This window comes from Fundulus heteroclitus, chromosome 14 (genome assembly GCF_011125445.2).
Source record: "Fundulus heteroclitus isolate FHET01 chromosome 14, MU-UCD_Fhet_4.1, whole genome shotgun sequence".
Lineage (NCBI taxonomy): Eukaryota > Metazoa > Chordata > Actinopteri > Cyprinodontiformes > Fundulidae > Fundulus > Fundulus heteroclitus.
The window spans coordinates 25,237,944-25,259,324 of record NC_046374.1 but is presented as its reverse complement, the minus strand read 5'-3'; the positions used below and the strand labels follow the sequence as shown (position 1 = coordinate 25,259,324).

Here is a 21,381-nt window from a genome sequence, read left to right as displayed (position 1 = left end):
AATACATAAATAAGTCTTTTCAACACTTGCAGGCACACAGCAGCAATTCATGATAAAGGGGAGACATATCAGGGGTGTAGAACTAATTTTTCACTCTAGGTTTTCTAATGTGCCTAATTATTTTCCTTAGGTGCACCAGGACAAAAGTTAAAGGAGCAATATGTAACACATTTCAGCCAAAATCATTCTCACTTTTCGGAAGTAACATTCCCTATAAACAGTTGGTCGTCTCCATCAACAATCTGTTAGTCGAGTTTTTCTCCTTTCAAGCCTAGAGGTTCGGTCTGCAATGTCTTCTGGGCAGTGTGTAGCCCGTGTGTTCACTTCCTGGTTTCTGAGCCAATCACATGAGCGTTCCCAGGGTTCCCAAAACAGAGTGTAGCGTTTGGAATTTTATCTTGGCGAAAGAGCTGCTGCCTGCAAAGATAGAAGGCAGTAAGAGTACACCTAAACAAAAAACAAATATCAGGTCCATGTAAATGTATTCAGCAGTAGCCCAACATAATCTCTGATTTTGCTGTATTTTTAATTAATATTGTCTTTAGTGATCAGCTCTAGCATCTGAGTAGGCTGCTACGGATTCTTTCTTTCAGATTCTTACTTGCTCTGTTGGTAAGCTTCAGTCTAGCTCAACCATAACCTGCTCCTCATGCCTTTATAAATCAACAAACAAGGAAGACACATTTTTTATCATTGCTTTACTATATACCAAGCTGTTAGCATTTTTCTGCATACTGCAGTAGACCGGAGATTTGTGTGGTTTTGAACTGGGCACCTGGGATATATATTTTTCTATGTCTACCTAGGTCTGTCTATATCAGTGCTAATATTTATACTGATAGCATTAGCTTATCTTGTACCTATCACTCTGTAACATTAGTGTTGTAGCATTAGCTTGTCGAGCTAGCACAGCTAGCATGTGGTATCGTTTGAATTGATTTTTTTTCTCAGCCTCATAAGGGAAAGTACCTCTGAACAATGCTTTGTGTTTGCCTTGTCGGCTAAAGATGGTAGCGTATGTTTCTTCTCTGGATGTAGTCGCTACGTTAACAGCGTTTGACTTCCAGGAGAACCTCACTGTTTTGGTCAAGTAAGTAACTAGGGCAGCGTCCACATGTCTGGGTGGAACTCCAGCACGAGGTACGTCCCTGTAGAGGCAGAAATCAGTGTTGTGGAAATAGCATATATAAGATAATTTGGTGTGTTTTATGAAAGTACAATGTATAAATCTGTTTTGTATAGGAATTTGTTAAATGTTTTTTTTAGTTTTTTTCTTTTCCTTGGCTGGTTGCACTGGTGCAACCTCAAAATAATTTTTCTTGAGAAATTGCGAAATTGGGTCGCACTCTAGAGCCATGCATGTTGTTTTACTGCTGGTACTGTATGGGGTAAAAGCGGTTCCATAATAAACTTGCACATAAAAGGATAATTGTGTCCATATTAGTCAGAAGTTGTGCATAAAAAACATTTGTAAACTCATAATAATTTAAATCGCCTGCAAAAGATACAACATACAGTTTAAATAGTTACAACTTCAATAACTAATAAATACAAATTTCAAGTTTAAATTTGTGCTTTACTCTTTATGAACACAAACAGCAGCGGCTGCTTGAGAATACGGATTTTTTCTTTGAGAATACGAATTCACAACAGTGGTCTGACGTCACGGTTTCCAAGGCTGGTTAATGGAGCACAGAGTGCGAAGATAGGAGCCGCGCATGCGCTCTTCAGACTGACCGTCTCTGAATGCACCGCGGCTGCAGCTTCATTCCAGACAGCGCAGAGCTCACAGTGGTAAGTTAAACACTCCCTTTTCTGCTGCTGTTGTTCAAAAGTACGTTTTCAGATCGTTTGAGGCGAGAACATTATACTTTTAAGCTTCCCTACGTGGCCTGTTTACAGAGTTAGTGCGTAATTTAAAAAAAAAAAGAGTGATTTATTTGTTTTGTGTTTATCAGGCTGACGCGTGTTGCTTTATTAACTCAATAATTGCTGGAATAAATTGTAAATGTCTCCAAAGAATGACAGCAGCATATAAAATGGAGCTGGACCATAATTTAATAACAATATATATCAGTCGAAAGACGTGTGGCACAATAAGGGGAAAAAATGGTCGATAAAAGTTGGGAATAGAGACAGTTTTCCTTCCTTCCTCTTAGCCTATATTAGTTGATGCTGCAGTCACTGCTTCCTCTCGACCAATCGTAATCGCGGACCCAGGCACAAAGCTCCGCCCTCTCAAACCACAACACAGAGCACGTGAATATGTCGCAGCAAGGAGCGGCGGAGGAAATTGTCCCAAAACGGGGTTTTACTTGTTCGCCAGCCTGACTGAAATAAACCACAATGAACTGTAAAATTTGCAAGGAACCGGTAAAAACAAAGTCTGGTAACGCAACCAACTTGTTTCATCACGTAAGCCGCTCACTACCGCAGCAGCGCGAGCTGTGTCAGCCCCGCGCTGCTGCGAGTCTTCTTCTTAGGAATCTTCTGAAAGTTCTTCCAAAACAAAGCAGGTATAGCAGCTACTGGGCTCCGTTCTTTGTGATAAAATAACAAGGCGTGCTGGCGGCGTAAGAACATCACGCATGCAGTAACGTGCTTCATAGTGATGGACATGAAAAACCTGGCTTCAAACAATTACTCGCCACTCATGATCCGCGATAAAAAAGTTCCGGGCTGCAAGTTTTTCTCTAACAGCGCTCCCTAACAGCGCTGGTCACATTAGTTTATTCTTTGTCAGTATTTAATAACATCACCCTGGTCTCTTAAGTTAAGTAATTTTTCATTAAAAAAATCAGTTATAATTAAAAATGTTGGTTAAATAAGAATTAAATTGGGATTGAGTGTTTGTGTGTGATATATTAAAAGTAAGTCATTTAGCAATATTATAAGAGCCAGGTTTTAAATCTTTTTGATAATTATCTATCGATCAATATGCATTTTTTTTATCAATATGCTTTTTTCTATATCGTCCAGCCCTAATATAAAATCTATAAATAAATCTATAAATAAATTCTATAAATGTTTTTCCTATCTAAGTGAGTTTCCTCTGAGTGAGGACACGAAGAATCGAGAGAAGAAAGAGGGACAGAAAACAATAGTAACAATATATGAAAAAAAATACAGATATTTATTTTAGACAAATGTTTTAACTTTGGAACAGAATGAAGGTGTAACATATTCAACAAATTAACAGTTACTAACGTGGTTTAAAACAAATAAATAACTTCTATTCACATCTTATACAAATAGACAACACCTACAAACATACAATTAAAAATAGTTGGAATGGAAATTAATTTACTGATTATTTTATGTATTGTTACAGGTGGTGAAAAAAATGAAATGAAGCAGCATGTGAACATGACTCCAACTGATCTACATTAGGTCAGGTGTAGTCATGTTCACTTAAACATGCAGCCAGCTGGAGCAGCTCTCTGTCTTCAGCCGCTGGATGGTCATCCTCCTCTGGGTCAACCTCCTCATCTAGCTGGTCCCCTGCCTCTATACTAATATTGTGAAGGATGCAGCAGGCGGCGATAACTTTTGGGGCAAACGTCAGGAAGACCTCCAGCACCCTTAAGAAGATGGAACGCCACCGTGTCTTCAGATCACCAAAGACGCGCTCAACAATGTTTATCAGCCTTGGCGTGGTGTCTGTTGTAGCGTGCCTCCACTTGACCTGTACCAAATATAAAATTAACTTGTAATTTAGGTAATATGCTGATCTGTCTTAATCTTCTATCCAATTAATATAATGTATGTATCAATTGTGTGTCATTGCTAGCTCTATTTAAGGACAAGAAGGTAAGAGATCTTACTGACAAGCTGTTTTCACTGCAGGCCAGCCAGCAGAGGGTCACCTCTATCTCCTGTGGCCATCCATGGACCTTCTGATGGGCAGCAGCTGAAGGAGGAGGATGATGGTGGCCCTTCTTAGCCTGAAGGCTGGTTTCAGGTCCCCTTCATTAAAAAATATTTGGAGGATCGGCACAGAAGTGTTTATCCTCACATTTTTTGTTTCTGTTTCTTACTAAATAAAAAAAATGCCAAATGTTACCATAATTGTTTTTTCAATTCTCACCATTTTACACCATAAAACTATATGTGGTTAACATGCAGATTAATATAGTAGTAAATGTAACAAATGGCTTCCCTTCTCTGGTATTTCTACCATTTCACTGAAAGAATTAACTGAACTAACTGCACACAATTTATAGATTAATCATTGTAAAGGTGGGCAGACAGAAATAACTTTTCCTTAATGAACAATGCTGTGAAGGTTAGTAGGTGCAACAAAGTAGCTTAACCCTACTCCCTTTACTGTTATAAAAATTATGTTTTCATTTTAATTCTTTACAGATAAATAGTCACAATTTCAACGTGATCACATGTTTAATACCATCCTCAATGTTGTTGTTTTTTAAAGATAAAAGTAGGAAATAGGCTGTCAATCTTAAAAAACCTACCAGTTGGCACAGACGCTCAACGTCGGACTTTTTATTAAAATGATGCACTAACTCTGTAAACAGGCCACGTAGGGAAGCTTAAAAGTATAATGTTCTCGCCTCAAACGATCTGAAAACGTACTTTTGAACAACAGCAGCAGAAAAGGGAATGTTTAACTTACCACTGTGAGCTCTGAGCTGTCTGGAATGAAGCTGCTGCCGCGGTGCATTCAGAGACGGTCAGTCTGAAGAACGCATGCGCGGCTCCTATCTTCGCACTCTGTGCTCCATTAACCAGCCTTGGAAACCGTGACGTCAGACCACTGTTGTGAATTCGTATTCTCAAAGAAAAAATCCGTATTCTCAAGCAGCCGCTGCTGTTTGTGTTCATAAAGAGTAAAGCACAAATTTAAACTTGAAATTTGTATTTATTAGTTATTGAAGTTGTAACTATTTAAACCGTATGTTGTATCTTTTGAATGTGATTTAAATTATTATGAGTTTACAAATGTTTGTTATGCACAACTTCTGACTGATATGGACACAACTATCCTTTTATGTACAAATCTATTTAGAAAGCTCTCTTACCCCATAGTACTGTAACTGCGCTGGTAGGGGTAAATGTCACTCAAACAACACTTTCAGCTTGCTTTCTTCCTCTTTTTAAACCCATTCGTGACATAGCATTGCTAATGTTTTTATAGTTTCAGCATAACTCAGCTGAACACTCATATCATTACAGCTTATGGAAATTTTCTACAATCTTAACATTTTATTTTATATAACATGAACATACTGTATATAAAATAAACAGTAAAAACAGAAATGTGTATTCTAAAAAAATGTTTGATTGCATCGTGAAATATTTATTCTTGTGGTGAAAAATATCAGAGGAAAAAATTATTGAGCTTGAAGGAAGTTTGTTTTCCCCAAAAGTTTATTTGTCCAAAACCGTTACACTAATAAGGCTGTGAGTTTTTCCTGCTTGACACAATTTTATCAGTTATGTAACGCTGCTTGTGAACTTGCCGTCCCCATCCTGGCTCTTTACATAACATCTGAAAGAAATCTGTATTCCTTTGTCCCAGTTCTCCCCACAAAACCTTGCTGTGGCTATCTTTAGCATTGATGTTGTTTGAGAGCATCAATAGCCCAAGAGAGAAAGAGCAACAAAAATCCACAGTAATCACGCTGACAGTTCTCCTGCGGCTGAATGCTAAATCAGCTCAGCTATGTATTTATTATGTCATTCAATTTATATGTGAAGTGCTTATTTCTCTCTCTTGCTTTGATTTGAAATAATTGGATTGGAACATGGACACAGACTTTGGTCTAATCAAGGCTACATCCTTTTTTCTGGAGTGGTGGTGCTGGGATAGTGTAGGAATCATGATTACCATCCAAGTCTGCAGACACTTTTACCACCAGTGCTGCCACTCGGCTGGTGTCCCACATAAATCTCTTCATTGGAAAATATTCTTGCCACTTTGGAGAATAGACTATTGCTGTGGTACCTTCTTCGTAAACACTGTTTGAGGTTTTTCTCATGTTTAAGTGGTTTGAAGGGTGTAGTCGGCACGGCAAGCTCCGCTGTGGGAGAGGATCTATAGGGTGTATGCTTTTTTAAATGTTCATCTCATTACAAGCAGAATGCTAATCTATTTGGACAGGATTACTGTTTCAATTTATATGTTGAAATGACAAATCCTTTTTCTCATTTGGAGCAAAAAGAGTGGTTTGCATCCAATATTTAAATAAAAGTTAGTTTATTGTGAATATTAAAGAAATATTTAATTTGTGGTTATTAATCTCTCTTTACACTATCTAACTGTGGCAAACCAGATGTTGTTGTCATGATTTGGGCTTTTGCTTTATGTTTTTTTTTTGGCTGATTGGCTAGTTTCCTCCATTCTTTGCTCCAATCCCCATTTTCTGCTTCACCTGCTGCTGTTAATTACGTTCATCTCACCTGGGACTCTGCTTATTTATTCCTGCCACCCACAGTCACTCACTGCCAGATCGTCTGAAAGCCTTGCGTGAGTAGCCATCCAGCATTAGGGTTTGCATCACCTGTTTTTGACCAGTTTCTGTGTTTTTGGATTCCCTGTTTTCCTTGCCCTCATTGGGAGCCTCATTGGACTTATAGACAGGACCTTGTGCTGCACTCTGACCACGATTCCTGCCTTCTCCTGCCTGTCGTCTCCTGCTGTGAGCAGCCTGCTCCACTTTGGACATTTTCCTGACCGAATCTGATTTTGTGTCGGGCTTGAACATCAGGTTCTCTGATCTGCTGTTCTTGACAGTTGTTCACGTTCTTTTTCCTGTTTGCTACGGTTGAAATTGTGGAGCTTGACTCGCCTGGAGCCTGACAGTCCGGAAGGGAACAGAAAATCAGAGTTGTTTGACGCTGAACGACGGAGAGCGGGTGTGTCGACGCTGATCTCTGGAGAACTCACTGAGAACGTGGAACCGTTCTCATTAATTAAGCAGCGAGGATGTGGAATCTAGGGGTTAGTCCATAGTTTTCTCAAAACTCCCTTCTGTAGCTTTTAAGGGTAACTTTCCTCTGTAAAACATTTGTACAGCACTGCATCATTTCGGCCTCTACAGTTCTTTGCTCTTGAGGCTAAAAACATGTCAAAACCACCTGGGCCCCGTTTCAGAAAGAAGGGCCAATCTACCCTGAGAAGAAAGCTGCTGCTCTGAGTAGTTCTACCTCACTTTGTCATACTCAGCGTTTTCGGTTTCAGAACAGGTGATATCCATCAGGTAACTAAACTCAGCATGAAAGAAGCCCTCATCCATGGAACGCAGATAACGTGATTCATCATGGCAACGGCAGGAAATAAGAAGCCTGGTAGTGCACATTTCCCTCCAGTGGAATTACAAATCTTGAATGAAGGCATACGGAGCGTATTAAACCATAACTAACAAAAATAAACAATGCTGTTGCTGCAGAAAAAGCGACTTGGCGGCAGAGTATTCCTGAAAAAGTCAATGCACGAAAGACGTGAGCGTCATATGACAGAGAATTAAACCTGTATTCTCACACTACACTCATTCCACACCCAAAAAGGTGGGCGGGGGGCGCATTGACTACAGGCCTTGGTGAAACCCGACAGGATGAAAATACACTTTAATTAGGTAAGGTCCAGTTATAAGTTATTCTTATGTTTAACCTTCAAGCATTAATTGGCTATAATCAGCATTTGCAATTAAGGATGGGATGGTGGGAGTTATTGAAATAACTATGTTCACCCATCCTTCTAAAAAAAATTAGTTGACACTGGTTTTCTTGTAAGTGCATAATTTGTACCAACCTCACTTTATATTAATCATATAGGATATATTTATATTTTAAGTTGAAGTAAAGGTGGTGTTATTTAAGTGAAACCCTATTGGGGGCTAAAACATACAAACAGAAAATCTGAGCTGGAAGTCTCAAAATTTGGTACAGAATAAATTATTGCTTTCAATCTGTGTAGTATTTTTTTATTAATCTTGTGGCTCTGTGACTATGGAACACCTTTAAACTATAATGGAGTGCAACAATAACATTCCTGACAGCGCAACATAGTTGCCTTTAAAAGATTTTCTGCATCACTACATTATTAAAAAGAGCAGCATAAAGAAATTGTTTTGAACTGAGAGCATCCCCTCATTACAGGAGTGATATGTGTGCTGAGAATATTGAGATAAATCACTGACAACAGAGAAAAACGACAACTTTTGAAGATATTTAAATCCAGAAATGATCAGACATTTAATCGTGGTCTGATCAGCCTCTCAACAGAGATTTCTGTGGAGTATTTGTGCTTCAGCATTCAGGCTCCTCCAGAAAAGGACACACCTTTTTTGACACTTCCTCATGTAGATCTCAGCTAAAAAAAAGGAAAAACTCAGAGTTTGCCCAGACAACTCTGCTCGGTAGCAGGGAACTTTCACGGAGTAATTTGTTGTCATAATCTGATTCACGGTAAAGACTTCTGAGCTTTCTGAAATGGAACAGCCAGGGTATGCAGGAATTTACCCCAGAAATTACTCTGAATCTCCACTAACCCAGCTTTCTGAAACGGGGCCCTGCTCTCTGTATAACTTGGGGCAGAGACACACATGGCACGTGCGCACACACAGGTGCACAAACTCTCGTGCCAGTAGACACCGATTGCGGCTGTAAATATGATGTAACTACCAGCAAGCTAAAAACAAGCTAAAATATTTGTGTTTTTTCTTAGATTGTCAAAAAAACAAAAGCCTTTAGCTCGTCACAACTCTGTGAGCATTGATAGCAGCAATCATTCTGCTGCAACTAGCTGCCACAACTCTGACTCTATGGCCAACTACAGAGAAAAGCTTAATGGGGTACCGCGCGCGAGCTATTTTTAGAAACACAACGTCACGATGACGTCACATCACGTGGTACGCAGTGGGGCAAACTCCGGAAACCCGCCGCTGTTTTGCTGTAAAAGAGACGTGCGTTAGCCTTGGTTTTACTCGGTAAACGACTGCTTTTTCCAAATCTAAGACCATGGTTTTTAAACATTGTTGCTATGGAACGTGCAACAGCGACTCGAGGTACGCTGATCGGCCGCATATGAAGGATGTGTTCTTCAAGACTGCCAAGGAGAAATGTGTGCGCTGGGACCAGGGCGGTCGGCCTACACAACAGTTCAACCCGGAAAAAGTTACCAAATTCAAGTACATATGTAGCAAGCATTTTGTCGGAGGAAAGGGCTCAACCGAAGAACATCCTGACCCAATTCCAGCGACATCAAGTCAAGGTAAGAGTATTTTGGTGGCCGACATGTTAATAAAGTAGCGCCTGCTACCATGATAGCATATAGGCTATCATGGTAGCAGGCGCTAACATGATACCCTGCTACCAGGATAGCTTACTCAAAACATTTCAAATGAGACAAACATTAAACATATACCCATTCCTGGACGGTGTTTGCAAACAACAAAAAAAAAAAAACGGCCGACGCCGCCATGATCGCCGCGCAGGAAAAAAAACCAAAGCTTACCGTTCATCAACTCGGCCCGTTTTCCAGTCTTTTTAAGCCCTCGAACCTCAAGCTATCGTTTGAGCTGAAGGTTGGTGTGTTCTTCGACAGTTCGGCCAGTAATCCGTGTGCCTGGGACATCGTCTTGGGAAAGTTTAACGGCTGCAAAGTCGGTCATATCGCTGGTTCTGTTGCGCTTGTAATAGCTGGGTTATCCGTGCGTTCTCTCCTGTATGCCCTACCTAAGCAGCAAAAGGGGCGTTGCTCTTGAGACGGTGACGTCACGTGCGCGGTACCGCATTGGCTTCAGGCCCCGCCCATTACATTATAAAATTCGGAATGGGCGGGGCCATTATAAAAAGTCATGGTTCAAAATGTGAACGCAAATTCCAAGGCTTTAATTTACCAGGTAACTATAAAAAAATCCTCTGGCTTAATGCTTCTAGTTTAGTCTAGTTAAGTCCTTTGGTGATATGTTTCTTTGTTTGTTTGTTTTGCTGCTACAGGGCCTGAACACTGTCAATTCAGAGATGATATGTCGAACGTTTGTTTCCTGATTTTAAAATGGGTTTGTCTTAAATCAGGTATTTGTCAGTGCAATCATGGCGACGGTTGGTTTATAAATGTTGTCAACCAGTTGAGAGATGAGGACAGAAAGAGAAGAAAAGTGAAGCAGCATGAATATCAGGATGGCTGTCTTGCTTTTACAATTACAATAAATCTTAAGAAATTAACCGAAAGCTTTGTGTCTGTCTGACAGCGGCGAACACAATGCTGAACTAAATTAACAGGACACGCTGAAACGTTGCTCCTCTTGAGAGACAGTTTGAGAGAAAATCTGCATGATTACTTTACACAAATGAAATTCATAATTTTTAAACAATAACACATGAAAATTGTATTAGGAAAGTGCCATTCTTGATCACTTTTTATTTAAAAAAAACATGCACAATTTTAGGACAAAAGTACATAAAGATTGCTTCACACAAGGGAGAAAATAGCTAAAGGAATGTTAAAATAGCAAACAAAAAAGTTAACTTTTTCCTCATTCAACAGAGATCATAACAAAATATTTCAAAGGAATTTTCTGAATTTTGATTTTTTTTTTACATTTTTCCTGAACTAAAATGAGGCAGGGGACCTGGAAGCCTTTGCTCCTCTAAAGGGTTGATTTGTCCTGAAAACCGCTGGCAAGGCACCTCCAGGAGGGTAGGTATGGAGGGAGCCACTAATCATCTTAGAGCAGCAAACCAAAAGTCATAACAGCTCTTAGGTCTTTTATTTAGGAATGTTGCTATGGCGGAAGTATAAATTTAGGTCTAAATAAACCTAACCCCCAGTCTGTTGAGGCAGATGACCGTTCATACTGAGCCTGGTTCTGCTGGAGGTTTTTCCTTTCCGTTAATGAGGAGCTTTTCTTTCCACTGTCGCTTCATGCTTGCTCAGTATGAGGGATTGCTGCAAAGCCATCAACAACGCAGATGTTCACTGTGGTTCTACGCTCTTTCAGGAGGAGTGAATGCTGCTTGTCAAGACTTGATGCAACCTGCTGGGTTTCCTTTGGTAGGAATTTTTTTGACCAATCTGTATAATCTTATTGAATTTGACTAAAGTGCCTTGAGATGACATGTTTCATGAATTGGCGCTATATAAATTTAATTGAATTGAATAGAAAACAAAACATTAAAAAACCTTCATTTCCCTTAGGATAGTTGGAAAATATAACAATATTTCTGTTCGTGTTTTTGTTTAGCTATATATGAAAAAAATGCTTTTTAGTGCCCATGAAATTAAAACGTTCAACTCTCCTAATTTTTGACGTAAATATGTGGCACCATGATGAACATAGAAGAGAAAATTAATATAAATGTATAAATGAAATAAGATTTTTCCACTTATCTAATCTTGATGGGTTTTCTCTTATTGAAGCATAAATATAAGCATTATAAGGCTGGGTGTTGCCATGGCTGGCGCTACTGAATAGTGGTGTGAACTTACAAGAAGAATTTATGACATTAAACATGGGAAGATTGGAAGCATAATGGAAGTTTTATTAAACTTAAATTTAGTGTTTTCCTCTGAATATTGATGTCCAAATCTTGTCAGTGCTTACATATTTAACCCATGTTCCTCTGACACCCTCACCCCACAGCCCCCCAGCCCAAGTGACAAGAGAAAACAAAATAATGACATCAGCAGCTGAGATAAGGCACTTTAATGTGATGTGAATCAGTTTTAAAGTTTAAAAAAACATGTGACAATTTAAAAGGGCAATAAATGTTCAGTAACTACAAAGTAAACTGACATTTGATCTCAAGTGAAAAGCATAAAATGAAGCTGCCTTACCATTTTAGGCCTACATTCCTGACTGAACACTAGAAAGCTATGACCTTTCTTTCTCTCTCCTCATCCTTTCGTTGATGTTACGGCTCTTTACCAAGTCATTGTCAGGGCTGGAGGACATCCACTGTGACAAACAGCAGTGATCTCACATTGGCAGAAAACACTTTCTGTAGCATCACCAGTGATGTATTTCCTCCGTCTGTGTGTCTCCAGAGAGCACCTTGGGAACAGGGGCACACTTAAATGATTAATGAGTTTCATTCCACGCTGAAATTTCTTGGTGAGGCAGATCTCTGGCCTTAAAGAATCATCTATAATCCCCATCAGCTTCAGTTGTTGCACAGATCGTTGTTTGTGTGTTTGCCTCCATGGGGTAGATGGCAAAAATACTGCTTCAGTCAAAAAGATAGTTTCTGCAAAAGCACACTGACCCGCCATAACAGTATGGACTCTGACAAACAGTGAAAGCTCATCTTGTCTGAAATTCAGACAGATCTTACTATGACATGTTCATCTTGCCTAACTAACTAATCCCGTAGCTCAGTTCCAACTTCAAACAGTACCATCACCTCCACAACAAATAAAAAAAGCAAAGTTGCTGACATCTAACAGTCTGGAAATGATCACGCAACCATTTCTACAACTTTGGGACTGCAGGGAGCCAAAATGAGAGTCATTATCTACACTAGGGGGTTCCCAAACTTTTCAGCTTGCAACCCCGTTTTGTGCATAATTTTAGATTTCCTCAGGTCTGCTTGGGCTGTGCAGTAGGAAAATCATCTGAAATCACACACCAAGCCCAGAGCTAAATGTTTAAAACACAAAACAAAATGAAGGTGTTGCAGTGGCCAAGTCAAAGTCTGCAACTGAATCTGTTTGAGATGCAGCAGTACGACTTTCATGCTTCATTCCTTCACTCACAGAGATATAAATCACTCTTTGATTGATTAGAAATGATTGGAGCTGCTGTTTTCACCAAAGATCACACAACCAGTTATTACTCTTTCACCCAGAACAGAAGTGGTTTTAACATTTTGTTTCCCCACTAATAAATTACATTACAAATTGAAAATAGCGTTTGTATTTATTTAGATTATATTTGATAATAAAATTAGCTTGAGGATCTGAAACATTTAACTGTGACAAAAAAGCAGAAACAGGCAGAGGTAATGGTACTTCTCTAAATGTAGACAGGAGGCTAAGTTTATTTTAGTTTTTTAACCTTTTTCAAAATATTATTGCTTCCCATAAATCCTTTTCGGTTAGCTAAGTGGTTTACCGTCTTCATATTCGGACAAACGCTGTTTTCTCCACATCACTTCTCAGTTCTGTCAAATCTATTTTATTTCTCTGCCAACTTCATTTACATTTAGCCCAAGGATATGTGTGCTAGATCTAAATTCAAAACACTCTTTCTTCTTTTCACGCAGCCTCCATAAATGCTTATCTGTACATTGGGTATTGTTCATTGATCAACGCTCAGTCTCACATGAATAAACTTCTTGGGCTAAGCTAGAAGGTAACACAAAGACAATGGGAACCTTCAGAGAACGGCTCAGATATGTTCACTTCTGACTCCGGCGCTCGTAGTGCTGGCTCAGACGCATCATCTCAGCTTGGCCCGGAGCTCTGCTGGTGAGGAGATAATGCCGTGTTTCGTTTCCAGATAGCATTAAACAACTAACTTCTGAGAACAGCAACAAAAAAAATGTAGTCATTACACATCCACAGTAAGAGAAAGAGTTAATTTTTACAAATGCTCACTGCTGTTCATGCTTTTAATATTTATAGTGTTTATAAACTCTACGGGAAACAGCAGCTGCCACATATGAATGATGCATTTATGACGTTTTGATCACATTTAAATTGCTCCTCCTCCCAGTTATGTCTGATCTTTCAATATTGTGAGCCGGTGTTTATAAAATGCCTGTTACAACATTTATAATTGCTCTGACTCTTTTATTTTATCCACTGCATGTGCTCAAGATAGTTTAAGAGCCCTCATCTAAATTAGTAGTTACTATAAGCAGCTCTTATTTGTTGTATAGTGAATTGATAGCATTTGTAGATGTCAGTCTAAGAAGCTAACATTTGCTCTATTCTCTGTAGCTGAGAACTGAAAAGTAACAAAATTATTTTACTTCATGGCTTTCTTTCTGAGGGAAAGAAAAGAGATGGGAGATTTTGGGGTTTGGACTCACAGCCTAATCCATGCAGAGCATGCACTCTTCCACTTAGCTGCATCCTGCAGATAACTGTTTTTTGGTATATTACACTATCATCACATGTATGGTCCATGCAGAACTTGCTGACATGCTAACAGTCTAATCAAACCATTTATGTTGTGTTGGAGAACGGACACTAAAACATGGACTGGAGTTGAATCTGACCCGTAGAAGTGAGCTAAATGATCTCTCTTAACTTTGAGGCTTGCCAAAATGTTTTGGTTCTTACAAATGACATTACATGTGGAGAAGAGGTGCAAACATAACCAATTGTCTGTTTTGCAAGATGCCCATGCTAGTGTGGGAAAAAAAGTCTTGGACAACTGTAAAACAGCAAGTGATCTCTCAATATCGGGTCACCATTCTTTGGATATTTTTTGCCTTTGGGTTTTGGTTAGAGATGTACAGTAAGAAAAGCTAAGGATCATAGGTGTGAAACCCAGGACCTCATGTTTGCAACGCATGAACTCTTCCACCCGGGGGCATTCTCTCTCTCTGACCTCCTAGTCAATGTATTTTAAAGTCAGCCAAAAGATTTGCCGGTCTGAAAAAAAGAGCTTTGTTCTCATACAAGCTTTAGGCCACTTCCACACTACTCCATTTATTTTTACTCCACTTTTTTAGGTTTGAAGATATTGCATAAAAACAGCTTCGGAGTTTCTGTGCTTTCTAGCACCTAAAGACACCTCAGAGAAGCAACTGTTTCCGGTAATTTCCTTCCTATTCAGTTCGCATGGATACACTGTGAATGTAGTTCTACTATTGAAATTGCTTTTCTCACCAAAAACCTCAGAATTAATTTAGCTCAGAGGTCCAAAGGAAGAGGAAAATCTCCCTTTTTGCAAAAATGCTCACCTTCAGATGGAGAGGGCCTTAGACAACCTCTAAACAGAAAATATCATGGATGTCCCATAAATCAGGAGCCTCATGAGGGAACCAGTCATTGTTTAGCGCTTCACTTAGTATTTCTCTAGTTGGCCCTACTGAGGGACCAACTATAAGGGATCTGCAAAATGTGATACTGGAAGTGGCTCTTTGGACTTTCCACAATGGCTCCTAAACACTTTGGCTAAAATGAAAAAAGAACCGAATTGTGTTTTTAAATATCTATATAATAAATGTTGGTTTTAGCAGTTATCCTGTGTTTCCCAGGAATAATTGCACTTAATACAACAGAATGACACTAAAAGCACTTGTTATATTTATTTAGATCTATTTTTCTTGGCACATGGTAGGAAACTCTGCATTTTTCCACCCTACATTTTTCACACATATCAACATCTCTTTCAAAGAAAAGCAAAATTAATTTGATGGATTACAAAATGGTTTGGTTCATATGGATGTTTTGGAGCTCTTCTGAACAATTAAAAATATTTTTACTATAGTTTTAATCACATTTACACACTTGATGGGCTTTCATTCATATTACATTTCTGAACTTAATCTGTTAAGGGCTACGATGGATTGTACTTTGTCTTAATCAGATTAAACCGGACTAAATACAAATGCGCGCTACACTTTTTAGATTATGAATTATCAAAACTCTTGAAAACCATGTATCATTTCTGACCCTCTTCATAATTATGCACCAATTCATGTTGGCTTATCACAGAAGAAACAAACTTTGCATTTGGAATGTGAGAAAATGTGAAAAAGAAGGCGTGAGTAGTTTTTGCAAAGCAGTGTATGTTGATTAAACAAACATCAGGAACCGCACATAATAGTTGACTCTTTTGATCGAGACTCGTGGTTCCTGCACATTCAGTATTAAGGGCGAGGCACACTCTGTTGGGAATGTAGATGTTTTGTAACAGGAGTGCATTTAACTTGAGATATAAGGCATTAATCATAAGAGGTTTCCTCAAGTTTCCCCTATAAAACACCTACCTTTATTGTTTTCCCCTGGCCGTTTCACAGCCATTCACACATTGAAACATGATCCGGACACACTGCATGTTTGCCTTGTTGGGAAACGTCCCACAAGCGGCAGCAACCTGAATGGCTGAGGGGTCAGATGGGTGCCGCAGTGTAACATAAACGGCCCAATTAGTGTCAAAACATACAGGTCTACAATTTCCATCCCATCATCTTACCTGAGGAGGGCTTTTGAGGTCCACTAGAAACAAAAATGAATGATTTTTGATTTGTTTTAATAACTGAATTAAAGACATTTACATCTCGTTATTATACAAAAAAAAACATACTTTCATTCGTTTTTGTCCTCGGCTGCATTAGAAAAGAGAAAAAGAACATCTGACCACGTTTCTTCGGATTCAATTTGGTAAACTTTTGTAAGATTCTGAATAAACTTGTTATCATGCAACGCTGAGGGCTATTTAACCAGAGAAATCCTGTAACTTTATGTCTGCAGTCTGTGTGGAAGACTGATCCTAAGGAGTCTGGCACAGCATTCAAAATGACGTTAATCACATTTTATGTAAGCGGTGGTAATCACTAATGCTGGTACTTTATTATAGCAATTAAAGTAGGGATTTATAGTGTTTCTTTTAATGCCTCACCTAAAACCTCTTAGCACAAAGCAGAAGCGGTCGCATCTTGGATCAATTTTAAGCTTGCACTCCTTAAGCGATTCTTGAATTTGTCCCTCCACAGAAGCGGGTTGTTAGCGCATTATATCACCTCTAATCCCCTCTGCTTCCTTTCCATCTCCATCACTCTCATCCATTTCCTCTCATTTTCACCGCTCTCAAGCCACGGCTCTGGCTCCGAGTCGCTTCAATGGCATTTTCTTTGGTCACGTTGCACGCGTCTCATATGTGTGTCCTCTATAAATGAGTGACTCATGACTATCTCTTGTTGCACATTTCCCCCCCTCTCTGTGTCCCTGTGCTGAGCTGTCAGAGTGCTGTATGAGTGTGTGGTCTGTGCCAATGCAATTTCCTCTCATGATTTTCACTTTTCCTTTAATCATACTCCACTTCACAGAGTGTGCAATTCTCCATCAAACCATGGCAGAGGGACGACAGGACTCATTCCTTCCATTCCTTCTCCAGCTGTCTAATTACTCCCTACTCCCTTTTTCTATGTGTCTTTTCAGGAAAAGTAAGACTTATAATTCCTTGCTGTTATGTCTCCCCGTCCTCCCTTTTACTTTGCAGCACAATCTCTAATTTCCTCTGTCCTTTCATCTGTTTTATCTTGTATTACTGTAGATTTATGATGTTTTAACCTAGGTTTATTGTGCTTCCTTATCTTATCTAGTTCTAGACATTTTTTTAAATGACTGCAATTAAATTAAACTTCCTTTAACCCAATGTAACTATGCTAGTCATCTGAAACTGGATAGCATTTACTTGATGCTCTTTATCTTTAATATAAGTCACAAGTGACAAGTAATGAATTGCAAATTTCATAAGAATTTGAACAATATACACTCATCCCCCATTTTATTTGGCCCACCTTTTAAATTGCTCCTTAAAACAAGCAGCAAATTGGCCAATCATATGGCAGCAACTCAGCACCTTTAACCATTTGAATCTGGACTTATTCAACTTCTACATCAGGGTGAAGGAAAATGTGAATTTAAATGTGCATTACTGCTAGTGCCAGACAGCAGCTTCTGATCTACTAGGATTTCCAGCCTACTACATGAGGCCATCATGTTAATATGGGCCAGAATCCCAGAAGAATGCTTTTGACTCCTTACTCTATCTATGCCACAAGTTATTGTGCTAGTTAATTCAAGGTGTACCTAATAAAATGGGCAGTCAGTGTAAATAAAAGTTTTTTTCGTCCTGTGTGTCTGAGTTTGCACAATATCTCTCTACAAATGAGGTGATGGGGATATCATCCATAGTGTCTTAATACACAAGGAGCAGGGGGAAAACAGTTTTAGAAACATTAAAGCCTCGTCTTTTGAGGGATTAAAAAATTACAGTGTTTGAACTTCTTTTAGAGAAGGCAAAAAATGGCTGCCACCCGCTCGGTCAGGCTTAAGGGGTCTCTCCTTATCGCCGTAAAAACATATACAAATCCTGCATCTTGGGTCACGGAGTGCAAACAAAAAATTGCTGCTGCAAACATTCATACTATCAATCTCAAAGCATAGGACAAAATACATAAGATTAAGTCATTCTTCGACTTGTCAAAACATGGTTTGTTTCACAATATTAGTCGATATGTCACCCTGTTAAAATATTCCTAACCAATGCAGTGGGGGGAAATAATCTTCTCCGTTTAAACGCCTGGTTGTTACATAGTTGGTGGCTGAAGCTCTGGCTACTTGGGGTTGCATGATCCCATCAGTTGCTCTCATGAAAGGATATTCACTGCGCTCTCTAAAGAATGACTTTATTTTTTGGTGCATATTGTTTTCTGCTACGTAGTTTGCCTGCTTCAGAACACCTAAGCTCTTTCCACACCCCACACAATTGCACTTGGATCAGACAGATGAGTGGAAAGAGGAATGAAAATGAGATGTTTTCTCTCTCCAAAGAAATTCTGTGACCCAACAGCCAAGATATGCAAAGTCTTAAGCCAAGTATTCACACTGAGCGCTTGTCTTTAAACAAATGTCTAGTGTTACACTGGGGCAATAATGTGAAACATCATCACTCAGGCTACTGTTGCTTATACAACACAGAGGTGAAGAGTCTTGTGGCTTTTTGAAGATCGTTTGTCAAAATTAGTGATTAGGAATGTTGTTGCATTAACTGTGGAGTTGTAATAGGAAAACATGCTAGAATCTTGACTGAAACTCGGCTGTGGTTAAAATATTCCCATTAGGCCCAAATATTCAGAGCAAATGTGAAGAAAACATACTCCAATAAAAGTAAAGGCTTGTATTTTAAAAACAGCAGTCATTTTCTCTTCTATACAGGGTTGGGTTTTGACCCATTTAATTAAGCTTTAGAACCTCCTAAGTTTTTTATATATAGTCCATGTTGCCTTTTTCCTGACACATTTACATTGACTGCATTGCAAATATGTATAGAGGAATATTGTATTAGGATTCTAGACCATCTAAAATCTGAGCTCAGACTGCCATAACAACAAAACAGACAGGACACTTACCTGATCAGACATATTTTTGGTTCTCTGATTTAATACAGAGTTGAAAATGGCCTTGTCTTTACAAATAACTCCATGACCCCTCAGTTTGCTGGTCCAAAGTGGTTTGCTATCAGATTCCAAAACACGGAGGGAGACTGTTTAATTTTGTGACAGTGCAGTGTTGCCTGTAGCCTTTAGGGGTGCTAAACCTGGAAACTACAAGTCTAGCACCCCTAGTGGCTAAAGTCCTAACGAGCTTGTAAAGCTTCACAGAAAAAGTGAAGCGGTTGGCTGAAATATTCCTCCGCCTCCCAGCGTAGTCACAAAGGAAAGAGAGAAGAACAAACGCGCCATCTCCAGCGGCAGGACAGAGTACTTGCTGCTCTACACTGTTTCTAACATAACGTCAAAATAAACTTCACTGTTAACCCCGCTCCACCTGGTAATAATAGCTAATATAGCATCTTGTTTTCTCCCGGTCATTACTTCTATTTCTTTTCTTGGTTACTTTCTCTTCCCTCTCGCTGGGCAAATAGTATGGATGGTTCTCCATTTCTACAGAAAACGGCAAATAGAATGATTTTATGGACATCTTTGGTTGTTTCCTACTCCTCCACCAGCTTGTGTTGAATAGGGAAAACGTGTATGGCTGACAAGTTTGGCCCCTTTCGGCTTCTGAAATCAGAAATAGCGACATGGCTCCTCCCAGTGGGTGCTTCGGAATCTATGTGTTTATAAACTAACAATTCTAAGCTGTGAGAATGCATTAATTATTGATGTGAGGTTATTAGACTAATCAAAAGCCAAACATACTGTCCCTTTAAAAACCAACACAATAAAAATATTTTACATGATAAAAACTATTTAGAATGCTATAACGGTGTTCTCAGTTCACATTACATTAAGGTCTGACACAATTCACCAGTGCTATTTATATCATACCATTTTTCAGTTTAACAAGCATTACTTAATTGAAACTTTGAGGACTTGTAGGAAATGCTATTGATCAAAGCTAACAACCTGGAGAAGCAACCCATGACCTCAAACATGCAAAGCACTCCACCACTGAGCTAAATCCTGTGTGTTTGTGGATCCCCAGAGCACAACACAACTCTTTTAGATGGTGCACCTGATATGGGAGGTACTGATTTTGTAATGTCTCCTCTTCCTCTGGCTGTATGTTATTCTTTTTGTTAGTTTGCCAGAAAAGGATTACAGTTTTTGTTAGATCAAATATCTTTTAAATAATCCATGGCAGGGAATTGGCTTATTAGTACATTGTTAGTTTTCCTGAACCCATTAAGATAAAATAATTTCATGCCTGTGTGTTTTTTTGTTTGTTTCTTCATAGTGATTATAATATTTTCATCTTCAGTAAGACTTAAAATAGATTTGTTCTTCTTTCAGCTGTTCAGATGTCACCAAAGTGAGTTATTTGTCTCCATCTAAACCTATCCTCTGGGCCTGCTTCTCTCACAGTTACTGCCTTCATGTCCTCTGTTGCTCCATCCATTAATCTCCTCTTTGGTCTTCCTCTAGGGCTCCTGCCTGGTAGTTTCCTTCTCAGCATACTTCTACCAATGTACTCACCATCCCTTCTCTGTAAATATCAAAACCATCTCAGTCTGACCCCCTCTGGCTCCTTCTCTCTCTCCTTACTGTCCAATCTATCATCCAAGTAATTGTATGTCCTTTGTTTGGTATTAGCTACCCTTACCTTCACTTTATGCTGCATGTCGCTGTACTCCTGGTGACTCTCGTCAGTCCTCACAGTGTCCCACCTCTTAGCTAATCTTCTTCTCTGAACACACTACTGTAGTTTCGGTAGAGCAAGTCTCCTTATCAACTTTCTTTCAATTACTCTGCTACCTGTCTCTCTGATAGCATTAGCTGTAGTTGTCCTGGCATCTTTCTTCTACCCCTATCCCTCCTGTCCCTGATAAATACCTCCTTCAATATAACTCCTACACCATTTCACTTTCCATCCACACCATGGTAGAACCACTTGAACCCTGCTCCTGAGCTCCTGGCCTTTCCACTTAGTCTCCATAGCACACAGCATTTCTACCATCCTCCTCTGCATGATTTCAGCCAACTCTGTAGCTTCTCCTGTCAATGTCCCAACATTCAGAGACCCCCCTCTTAGTCCTTAACTGTTGACTTTCCTCTTCTTCCTCTAGCCTACATAAATCTCTGAAGCGCGGATATACTACTGCGACCACAGCTGATGTGATGTAATTCCATACATTTTGTTTCAAATTCAATTCTACATTTATTTCCTGCTAGTAGTGTGCAGTTATATAATAGTATTGCTTATTTCACACATGTGTAACAACTTTATGAAAT

At 39.2% G+C, this 21,381-nt stretch overlaps 1 protein-coding gene across 1 annotated transcript in view; it reads left to right on the top strand.

Moving 5' to 3' along the window:
• Positions 1–20,580: 20,580 nt before the first annotated feature.
• The window catches only part of LOC105926146 (meiosis 1 associated protein), a 33,697-nt gene continuing 32,896 nt past the window's right edge, over positions 20,581–21,381 (top strand). The window contains exon 1 of the mRNA XM_012862367.3: positions 20,581–20,637. Coding sequence (XP_012717821.3) covers positions 20,616–20,637 — 22 coding nt within the window. The 5' untranslated portion in view covers positions 20,581–20,615. The remainder of the gene's footprint in view (positions 20,638–21,381) is intronic.